This window comes from Hipposideros armiger, unplaced genomic scaffold (genome assembly GCF_001890085.2).
Source record: "Hipposideros armiger isolate ML-2016 unplaced genomic scaffold, ASM189008v1 scaffold_135, whole genome shotgun sequence".
Lineage (NCBI taxonomy): Eukaryota > Metazoa > Chordata > Mammalia > Chiroptera > Hipposideridae > Hipposideros > Hipposideros armiger.
In genome coordinates this window covers 2,989,038-3,000,700 of record NW_017731485.1, presented here as the reverse complement: position 1 = coordinate 3,000,700, position 11,663 = coordinate 2,989,038, and the positions used below count along the sequence as shown (strand labels likewise).

Sequence of the window (11,663 nt, the reverse complement as noted above, 5' to 3'; positions counted from 1 at the left end):
CTCACTGGCCTATGTGGGAATTGAACTGGCAACCCTGTTGCTCAGAGCTCGTGTTCTAACCAACTGCACCACCCGGCCGGCACCCCATCCAAGATTCTTAACTTAATAATGTCTACAAAGTCCCTTTGCCATAGAAGGTAATATTCACAGTGACGTGGACATCTGGTGCATATTAATAGCTTTATCCAACCTACAGTTACTGTTTATGATATTATCTCACAGGTTTTTTTGCAAGTGCCTAGAGCAGTGCTATTGCCATCTTGGTATTTAAATGGCTCCAGCACTGACTGGGCAGGTCCTTCACGAAACGTCCAAACGTGTGGAGAATTTTTATGAGTTTATTTGAGCCAAACTTATGACAGTTGCCAGGAAGCAAAAATCTCAATGGGTTGAGAAAATGCTCCGGAGAATGTAAGTTTTGCAGCTTATTTTCCATATTGGAATCCAAGAAAGAGAGACATAAGGATGCTTACATGAAATCCATGGGTGGTAGATAAAGGGGGCGGCTGAAAGCAAAGTGGGGAAATTTCTGGGATTGGATAAAAAGTAAACCGCGAGACACACACCTCTGTTATATTTGTGGGTACGGAATAGTTGATAATTAGCATTTTACAGTACATGGTGTTTGGGGAACAAGGTAACAGTGAGGGGTTCTGTGGTCTCCTGCTCTGGTGCAGTGGGTTGTGCCCAGAGGGGTCTGGAAAAGAAGATGCTGATATTGCAAGGGTATGTTATCTTAGATGCAAAAAGATAACAGGCTCAGTTAAGGGAAAGATTACCCTTTGTCAAGGAAGCTACAGGCTCAGGATATGACTACTCGCCTTGACTCACTTTTAATTAGAAATTTTAATGTTCAGACCATCCTATGTGGTTACCTTTGGTCTCTGAGTTTGTTTATGGGACCCGCCCTGCTGGCCTCCCCTGAGCTTGTCAGATTTAGCGTGTGGCGCGTTTTTCACCTACACACCAACCAGCACGCTGGTTATCTCATTGAACACTCACGTGCTTCCAAAGCAGGTTTTATGCCATTGTACAGATGTGGAAACAGGCCCACAGGGTGTTCCGTCTGCCCAGGGTCACACAGGGAGGAAGACATAGACCTGGAAGGCAAGCCCAGCCTCTGCACGTGCTCCATAAAACTGCCTGCAGTGGCAGAATGGGGCAGGGAAGAAAAAGTGCGACGTTAGAGGGGGCTGCCCAAGGCGCACAGTCCATTCTCAGCCCTGGCACCCCCCTACTATCCAACTGCCCAGTACAGAATTAGAATCCCAAAGGCCCTTCACGTACCTCCTGGCACTGGGTTCCAATCACAGCCCATCGCCACTGATGAGGGAGATAGCACACCCTAGTTTACATGAGGCAGCAGCAGCCCCTTAGGGTGTGAGTGCACCCTCTTTCTACACAGTCCCTCTCTGCTGCCTAGGCTGCCTCCCCCATGTCCCAGCAGAATCCAGAACATGACTCTCATCAGTGGCTCGTTACACTTGTTCCCGGCGGCCATGGCAACTAGTGTCTGTCCCGGCAGCAGCTCACGGCCAGTTTGCCTTTCCTCCCTCAAAGTCCTGCCTCAGCATTTGTGGCACACATCAGAACCAAGTCCTGCCCTTGAGGTCCGGGTCACTTTGATCTTGACCATTGACTCTACACAAATAGACCAACTTGTGGATGAGACATTAGGGCTCAAGATTCTTGCAAGAATCTTTCCAGTTGTGGGTAGTGAGTGACCCATGAAGGGAGTATCCGCTGTCTATTGCTGCTGTAACAAATAGCTCACATTTAGAGGCTTACAGCAGATTATTTCACAATTCTGGAAGTGAGAAGGCCAAAATTGGGCGGCAGCGCTGGGTTCCCTCCGGGGGCTTTAGGGGATGAGCCACATCCTTGCTTTTCCAGCTGTTAGAAGCTGTCTGCACTCCTTGGCTCGTGGGCCGCATCAGTGACTTCTGCTTCCGCTGGGACATCTGACTCTGCCCACCTGCCTGTTTTATAAGCGCTCTTGTGACTGAGCCCACCTGGATCATTTCTCCATGTCAAGGCTCTTAGCCACATCCGCAAAGTCCATTCGGGGCCATGTAATGGTAACAATATTCAGTTTATGGGAATTAGGAAGTGGATGTGTTGGGGACAGTCATTATTCAGCCTACCACACTGGGTCAGAAAGCCATTTAAGGGGTAGTTTTTTGGGGGGGTTTTTAATCCCCTTTTAAGAAGTACAACACATGCAGTGCTTCTGGTTCTAGCGTGTAACATTAGCATGGTGTAGTCACGCAGAAAAGTTTGAATGCAAGGCCAAAGCCATTGCTTGCTGTATCCCTAGCAGAATGCCTTATTCCCTTATAAAGCAATGCCCAAATAATGGCCTTGAGGAGATGACTTGAACTTTTGACATTTTACTCTGGAAAGACCAGACTTTTCACTCAATATTATGTACAGTTGTTTCCTCCTCCCCAACCCCTCACCCCCACCCCTGCCCGACCAGGGCTGACTTATACCACATAAACCCAACAAATGGATTTAGAATGAAAGGACATATTGGGAGATAAGGCCAAAGAATTCAATATTAAAGACCTACAGTGTCACACGGTGACCAAGGGTATATAATATTCTTTCCTCGCGAAGGTTAGGCTTTGAAAAACCCAAGAGCATGACAACGCACAGTTGAGGGTTGAAGAGAGTTCACAAACACTAAAGATTTCTGTATTTCTATCGTCACCTCCCTGCCATGCGCAGAGGGCTAAAAACTTTTTCCCTAGCAAAAGTTCTAGTTTCCATCCATAGCTTTTCTAGTGGAAGGCTACACGTGAGTTTATTTCTGTATTGGATATCTCGAATGTTGGCTATTAGAGCTGCAGTGTGAGTAGACACTGGTCATACAGATGGTAGGTAGTCGCAGCCTAACGTAAGGTGGGGCACCCTCAGGAAAATGGGTCACCCCCAGGAAAAAGTCTCAGGAGGAGGTAAGGACTAAGTGTAGGTAGTGAGAACTCTCCAGGCTCAGCAAAGAGGCTGGCGTCCAGCTGGAGTCTTGATGAGACTCAGAATGTTGCCTCAGCCTTGTAGCCTTCCTTCCCGTCCCCCAAAGGGGACTCCTGGTCTTTAATTGGATTGGGAGTCCAGGAGAGAATCTGACTGAATGCCTTCACATTCTCAGGAGAAGTTGTCTACTTATTTGAAAGAGTAACCTGAGTTAGGGAATACAGCAAAACCTTGGATTGCAAGTAACGTGGTTTGCGAGTGTTCCGCAAGACAAGCAAACATTTCTAATACATTTTAACGTGGTAAACGAGCGATGTCTTGCAATACAAGTAGTTTGTTTCCGGAACGAATTATGCTCACAAATCAAGGTATTACTGTATTTCCTAAGCAGGATGCTAGATGACTGCCTTGGGAACACCTGGTTTCCCTTCCCTTACAAAGAAGGGAAATTATGCCAACAGTTAGGGGTGGCTTTCTGCCCCCCATCCCCATCCTGTATGTACTAATGGAGGGGTGAAAGGCAGTCACCTAAACGCACCCCCAGACGTGGGCTGTAGCTAAGCCTCACTGATAACTGAATTCTATGCTACTGCCAGTTCTGGGGGTAGAGATCAGAAAAAACGAAGTAACAGGAAACAGTAGTCACAATTTTCCTTATTCACGTCCACACACACCAGAGGCTGCCCGGAGGATTGTGGGAAGGCACCGTGTTCGCTCTACAGAAGAAGGACTGCAAGAAACAGCCCTTGAGCCCCATCTAATGTTAATGAGAAGATAGAAGCAAGAGGCTGATTTCAACCACTTTATTTGACAGTCCAGCTAGCGGTTTAATGTCGTGGTTCTCATCTTGCTCAGGTAATGGATGAGGCCTAGAGTTGCCATGACACCTGCTGAGGCAACCACGGCAGCCATGGTTTTGAAAGCCACATACCCAGCAGTCCCGTGCTCCATAGAGGCTACACCATCTGGAAAGGAAGGAGACACTCAAGTTTTAAGCTCTTATTTAAATCATAAGCCTAAGTTGAAGCTGAAGCTTTACTTACGAAGGTTCCCCATGTGTAAGCAAAATGAAGCCTCAAAGGACTTACCTGGGAAAGAGTGAAATTCAGCCTCAAGGGACTCACTGGGGAAGCTTGCACGTCTTACCACTTGAGCCAATCTCTTGGTCTCTCAGCTCTGTTCGCACTGCCATCCTCACTTGCTTTTACTGACCTAACATCAATTGGCTGCTACCTGGAAAGGACCTTGCTGTCCCAGCCTGCTCTTTCACACGCCCTGCCACCAACAGATGTGGGGAGCTGTCTTGAGTGTGTGATCTCTTGCAGGTTATTAGTTACGGATTTAAGGATTCATTTCAAGTTCTAGGCCTAAAATGAAGAGCCCCTGGAGTGAGGACACGGACTATTAACAGGAACAAGTTTGGCAGTAGCAAGGTGCTTGCCTTCTGACCTATCAGTCCTACTTCTAGAAACATATCCTGAAGTTCTTATATAGCAAAGATTTAAGGGGATCCCAACTGGCATTAGTGACAAAACTAGAAGTGACCTAGATGGACTCCTATTTAGCTACTAACAGTGGGGTAGGTCTCTGTACAGCTATAGGATGGCTAACATGAGCTTTAAAGAAAGCCAGTTGCAGAATATATGGTCCCACTTGTGTTAAAAGGGGACCCAGGGAAGGGTGCACAAGAAACATAGCAGAAGTTGCCCCTAGGAAAAGAGATAGTCTTTTCTTCTTTTCATGTTCAGGTTTACAATGACCATGTGTCATCTGTGCATAATTAAATTTGACATGAAGCCGAGAACTGGAGTCCACCAAGTAGCCCAGGCTCTAAATCCATACCTCTGACTGAAGAGACATCTGACAACAGGAGGATGGGTCCTGGGAGGCTTACTGCTGTTTTCTCTTCCTCGGTGACCCCTGTGGCTGGACAGAGATAATCGAGTTTGACCGCTGGAATTATGGGTAACGGTAAGACCACGGACATCCTAGAGCCAACCTCCATGGCGCCCCAGCTCCTTTGGAGCTGTGCCTGCTTTTGCAGGATAGGGCATACACCTTACTGTAAAGACAGGGTGAATTCTCAAAGAGCCTTCCAAGAACTTGAAGTTCCGAGTCTACGTAGACTCGGGAAGAGGACCTTTTTAGAGTCAGGTCTGCCAAAGTTCAGGCTACAGCCCACGTGCAGAAACACACTTGTTTATAGGACCACCCAAGAGCCCACCCATCGCAGGCTCGTACAGGTAGGGTGGGCTGCTCTAAGATGTCTTGGGCTCTGGGACTAGGTGAAGCACGAGGCTCTCATCCTCATTTAAGTTCTGAAAGGATGAGGCTTGTTTTGAGTAAACTCACAGGGATGAGGACTTGAAAGGTTTACCTCGCTTGCCTCTGGAGGATGCAGGGCAAGTCACGGAGCACAGAGGGGAGTCGGGAGCTTGTTCCGTGCAGATGAAGGCACTGCAGTGGAAGTGGACCTGGAGACAGAAAGGAGAGCCGGGTGGAATCCAGGCCCTCACAGCAACCCGTCCCAGGAGCCTCGTTAATCACTTACCAGGCTGGAGCGCTCGCGGCCCTCTGACATGAAGGCAAAGGTCTTCACGTCAAACCTCTGGAAGTGATTAGGGTGGGTCACCGAGGAGCCGACTGGATGGAAGGTGGTTCTGTGGTTGTCCATGTTGGATGCACAGCTAGGAGGCAGGTACCAGGGAGGACGTCAGCCACATTCACCCCCGAATTTAACCCAATGTTTGCCCAGATGCAGTCACCTGTAGCACCTTCAGAACTATTGCTGTACCTCCCACCTGTACCTTTTACCTAGCATATTTCTGACGTGGCCTATCCAGCAGTGTTCATGAAATCGTAAGTTGTATGTGCTAGTTTTTTTTTCTCCTACTATGACAATTGTATTAATACAATTGAAGTACCTATTTGTTTGCCAGCTAAACTCAGCAAGAGCTACAAGTTCTGTGTGTGTGTCTTCAGATACCACTGGCTTAATGCTTCTTACTCTTCTGAGTATCTCTTATGTCTTAGGCAGTTAGTATATAGGTCAGCGACAGAAAAAAAGGTAGAGAACTCCTGTCATTTTGTGTCTTAGATGTTAGCAGGGGGCAATAGCAACAAAGAAAGGACTATGATCGGTGGTAAGAAGCAAAGAAGAGTTGGAGCAGGGGAAGGGGGCAGGAGAGTCAGGGTGGGCTTCACGGAGAAGGGGACATTTGACCAGTCTTCAGTGGAATGAAGGAGTGAGCACTGGCTACTTGTGGTCCTGGGGCAGGCGTGTACCTGGAGGGTAAGAGCTCAGCAGCCGATGACAACAGCTTTGAGAAAGATAAGGAGTGGTGCCGTGTAGGTGCAGACTCCTGCAGGCAGAGCTGAGAGGACAAACAGTGCTCGAGTGTGTGGAGTCACACCTCACAGCATGATGGTGTTCAGGTCTAGAGTCAAAGGGGCATTCGGGTGCCACCCTTTGCTCCGTGTTACTTTGGGCCACTTGCGTAAGCAGCAAGCTTGGCTTTCTTCCTCATGAAGTGAGGCGCCCGGTGTCTCCTGGAGTGATGAGGTTCAGAAATGCGTGGCACCTGGCACACAGTAGGTGTTCGGTAATTGGATAGGAACCCAAGCTGTGTTCTCTCCACATAAAGAGTATTAGAGCCTGACTTCCTGGGGAATGATTCCATTCTTTTAGCCTCAAGGGTAACAGGGAAGCGTGAACCACCTTAGTAGCCTCCCGCTTACTAAGAAACCAGAACAAAAATCAGGGCCTTGGGGACATAGTGTTTCTGAAGCCCAAGAAGGTTTTCTTCTCTTTTCACCGGCAGTCCGATGGGGTTGCTGGGCTGCCTTACAGTGCAGAATACCTACCCATCCACGACAATATTCCACTGCGGCAGAGAGGCTGGGTCCATGGTGGGCGTCGCCCAGCAGTCATCCAAGACCAGCTTGACGTGGGGGTCGGTTCTGTTCAGGACCCTCGCTTCCAGGTAAATCGGTTGGCGGAGGTATCTCACCACAGGGTACTCCTTGTCCCCATACGGTTGCAGGTAGGAGTTATCTGAAACGGAATAGAAAGGAATGGAACCGTGCTCAGCATACTAGGGGGTGGTGGCAGCAAGAGCAGAAGCCTCACTGCTACTCCCTTAGCCTGGGGGTACCAGCAAGTTCATTTTCGGGAAGTTCCCGGAAGCACTTAAGCAGATGTCTTAGGTTGTCCTGTCTCACCAGGGTACGTCTGCAGGATGAAGGTGAGTGGGCCCGGCTTCACTAAGGCCACTGGAGGGGGAACACTTCCGACACTGATGTTGGTGAGCCTGTCACCCCTGCCGTAATAGCACGTCACTGTCATTCTATAAGAGTCGTTGGGGTGTGAAGAACTTGAGGTTAAAAGATTGCTTACTTTGAACCTGGAGCTTCAAACGTCAAGTAGCAGTTGTTGTCATACCTGAATTCGCTATCTCTGGAAATTGTGCTCGGAGGGAGGTCTGCCCAGACAGCATGTATTTCATTTTCATAGATGACCTTGTCACCCTTGAACTTAAAAGTTAGAGAGAGGTTAGAGAGCGTGGTTTACCAGTTATGCCAAAGGTAAGCCTTAAACCCTTTTGCTCTCCGCCGTTACTGACCTCATGTCTTGTTCCGCATCCATTCAGGGGCACATGAAAGTGCACCAGCCCCTGAGACGGAGCTTTAAAGGTCGGCTGGCAGGAGGAAGCCCCCACCCTGAGGGTATCCAGGTTGAGAGCTGGTCTTGTTTGGTGGTTGTAGACTTGGATGTCCATAAACCCATCCTGAGTACACAGCTCACCTGTGATTAGATAGTGGTGCGAGTTGAACAAAATTTGTCTGCCACGTGAATATTGTCACCTGCCAACATTGAAGTGTGCAGGCGGAGGGAAACATCCGGGTTTTCACTAGGAGACACCAGGATGCATCCTCAGTCTTTGGGGAAAACACCTGGATAAGTAGCTTGAGTTACGAGGGGAGATAACGGGCGTCTGGACAACAGCGAAGCTGCCGTGTGTGAACAGACATGCAAAGAAGCACCACGTGGGGTAAGAGCCCCGTGAAAAACCCTGCTGAGGGGCTGAAGGGATTCCGAGTCAGATTCATGGCTAAGGTGTCATTATGGCCCTTTTTTCAAGACTTACAAATCCTGAGTGGTTTGGGGAGAAATGGAGGCAGGAACTAAGTTTTCCTATTTCGCTTGACCTGATACAGATCAGCAAATAACAGATGCACAGGGACTAAGGTCACCTCTGAAAGAAAGGACATAGCCATTCCATATTCTTCCTGAGGAATTTGCAGGCATTTGGGGAAATCTGAAACTTTTGTAGTCCCTCTCGATACAGGTCTGAAGCAATTTTATTTAGATGGTGGGCTCAGGCTCCTATCATGAAACGTATCCATGAAACAAAGTGAGATCTACCTGTATGTATATTTTGGAAGTGTTATCTTCCTTAGGGCCCTGTCATAGCAGCCAGGCAGGTATTTCTGATCTGACCAGTCTTTTGTTTCCTCAAAGTGTAAGCAATACAGAGTCTAGACTTCGAAATCCTTTCCCACATGCACAAGAAGGGCCCAGGGAGAAATAGAGAATGTAGAAACCATTTAAAAAAAAAAAGGCGGGGGGGGGTCTTTACCTACAGAAACCGGTGACTCACAGAGACACTCAGGGTGAATCACCATGGATACCACCTCCCGTTGAAAGTAAAAAGTCAGCTTGAGTGAAGATAAGTAGAACAGATAGGGTAGGCATTTCTCTGAGACCTGCAATGAGAGAAGAAGGCCCCTTATGACCATGGCCACGGCCTGTGGGGCTGCCCGGGATACCTACAGGGCACACGCCAGACTTCAAGAGAGCCCCTATCACTTCTGCATATCAGGACGCTTCCCTAGACGGGAAATGTATTGCTTTGAACTCATGCCCTAATCTACCCACACCAATGCTCTTTGTACCCGACACTAAAGCTTGAATTAACAGATCAAATTCCAAAGACAAGCTGAGTACCCGCTAAGCCAGGTCTGAGCAAAAAGGATTCTGCAGATGTGATGTTATCTCAGAACACACATACGCTGACCTAAGTGCGCTCTCCGGTGTCCCTGGCAGTGGCATCTGTCAGGACTGGCCTCAGTGAGGACAGTGTGGGGCCCTTTTTTGTTTGGCTCTAGTTGTTCTGTCTTTCATAGGGGCTAAGAGGTTCGTCATTAGAGCCTGGAATCGGTTTGCACTATTCAATGAGCTGAGAAAAACTTGGGAAAGCTGCCATCGCAGAGGTTGTTGGCAAGTGAACTTCAGTTCCTGAAGAATTCACTTCTGCAAAGTGCTCAGAGGAGGCCTTCCAAAGTTGGACTCTATTACACCGGCAATTATGATTTATGCACAAGTCATCAGCTGTGTCAGGATTAGCTAGAAGACTGATTTCAGTCGGGCTTCCATAAAGCTCAGTGGTTGGGAAGGGAACGTACTTTTGTTTTGAGAAGCATTTTGCTGAAGTGCAGGCTCAAGCCATTTCTCGCTTCCACATCAATCCCATTAGCGTGTAACTGGCTCGTGGCAATGTCTCTATTTTCGAAGCTCACGGATTTTAACTTCCCGGGAAACTCTGGCATGGTGAGAGTCATGTGTGTGGCGTTACAGGTGACAGGACCTGGAAGGAATGACCGACAGGATGCCTATGATCAGCCTTTGAAGCCCCAGAACAATGTCCCCCACAACTGGAGTTGCCCCTTCCTAGGGCCTTACCTGTGATACAGGTCACCTGTGATGATAAGATGGTCTTTTGTCCAAAGATTACATGGATAAGCTTCAGAGGCACCGTGTAGAGGTGACTGTTACCTTGCTGGGGAGGTTGGGGGAGGAGCATTTTCAAAGGCATTGGTTTAATTGAATTTCTAAAAACTGCTAGAAGAATAGCTGGGGTAAGCATATCCTCAAGTAGTGGGTACTGTTTGGCCCCAAGGAGAATTTAGGCATTTTTGTCCAGTGATTGTTCTGCCAGCTGTTCTAGTTTGAAAATCTTGTACTTAAACACATCTGGCAAGCTAGGGTTGTCTACCGACACAACATGTAGCTGATCGTTTCTAGGCAGATATGAGCAAAAGCTGTTCTTATGACTATTTTAGGGTATCACCCTTCAGAGAGAATGTTTACAAGACTCAGCAATCTGTTTACACTCCATGTGTAACAGGACTGTTCTCTTGAAAATGGCTGACATTGGACCAATTAGGTGCTGAGACCTATTCTAAGGACATTGGCACATTAAGTCATTCAACTAGTGTCTTGATTGGTGGCCCCCAAAACACCAATACCTACTGTAAGACATAATATCGGACAATGATAACAAACAGAACTCCTTAGTTCAAAGAAGACTTTGGTAGCACCCCAGCTCTGCATTATATCATGTATACAGATGAGGGAGAATGGATTGGAAAGCAAGGACCATCTCATTTTGTTCACCGTATCTTTAGCACTCATTGTATGCTTGGCACATAGTAGGTATTCAGATACGTGTTGAATGAGTTTTTTCTCAATTAATTTGGTGACACAGTTGATTTAAAAACACACTTGGATTTGGAAGCATTGGTCTGTGCCTGGATGGTAGTACAAAAAGATTCACACCTACCGTGTAGTGGGTCACTCCAGTGGCATTGAATGACACTTGCACGGTGATCCTGTCGCTGTCAATCAGGAGATTATATCCTTGTGTCATGGCCTCCCCAAGGGTCAGGGTTTGGGCTCTTGCACCATCACCAACCTCAATGGCCCATCCCATTGCGTGTTGGGGTCCCTAAAATCAAAGGTTTCACTTAGAAGGCTGGTGTTCCCCTCATCCCCAAGACTGTTGTCATCTATTTAATATTTTAATCAGGATTGAAGTTGCATCACTGTTAACATACAACAACAACAACAACAAAAGGTGACTGAGGCCTGTAATTTTAAAAAATTACTTTCATACCGTATTCTCATCAGCCATGCCAGGAAAAGCCTGAAAGGTAAACTGGAAGGGAAAAAAACAATCGTGATATGAGGCTTTGCCTGGGAGGAGCGTTTCTGAGTCATGCTACCTGACAGTGTGTGGGAAACGCCCAGAGCCCACAGCTGTGCAGTTCTTACACTAAGAGGCCTGGCTGTGGTATGCGGTAGGACCAGCATAGGACCAGTTGTGAACCCTAGCTGTGTTCTCAAGCAATGGAAGATCTAAGTTCCCTTCTAGTTGTAAGTTCAGACGCTAGGTTCTCAAATGCACGGCTTTTTACTAGGTCCATAGGAATCAAAAGTTATGTCCCAGACATGCAGTTCCATCCCTGTTATAACAGAGTATGAGCATTTCTTGTATCTGTCCATTGTCAATATCAGCTGTGTTAGACTATAAACTCCATGAGTGTGGGACTGGGCTGTTTAGCACATTTACGGTGTCCTAGCATCTGGCATAGGGCCTGGCACATGATAGGTGCTCAGTTTGTCAAATCATTATTAATGTGATTGCAACTACCAATCAAGTTAAATCCTTTCTATTGCCAGGCATGATGTGCTGAGCACCGTACATACCCCGTCAGTCAATTCTCAGAGCCCCCCCCCCCCCCCCCCCCCCCCGGACTTGGAAACAAAGGCTCAGTGTGCTTAAAAATCCATGCAAAGCCACACCGCCAATAAGCAGTGACTACAGGATTGCGATCCTGACCCTAAG

The 11,663-nt window shown here is 47.6% G+C and overlaps 1 protein-coding gene across 1 annotated transcript; it reads right to left on the bottom strand.

Annotated features, from left to right (window-relative positions):
* Positions 1–3,771: 3,771 nt before the first annotated feature.
* On the bottom strand, positions 3,772–10,966 carry ZP2 (zona pellucida glycoprotein 2). Its single transcript, XM_019649930.1, has 13 exons — positions 10,932–10,966; positions 10,599–10,763; positions 9,719–9,815; positions 9,442–9,623; positions 8,616–8,742; positions 7,599–7,780; positions 7,418–7,509; positions 7,198–7,322; positions 6,841–7,030; positions 5,528–5,663; positions 5,354–5,450; positions 4,819–4,896; positions 3,772–3,941 (listed from the first exon to the last, which is right to left on the bottom strand). The coding sequence occupies exons 1-13, from the start codon at positions 10,947–10,949 to the stop codon at positions 3,796–3,798; spliced, it is 1,635 nt and encodes a 544-aa protein (XP_019505475.1). The 5' UTR covers positions 10,950–10,966; the 3' UTR covers positions 3,772–3,795.
* Between the last annotated feature and the right edge of the window lie 697 nt (positions 10,967–11,663).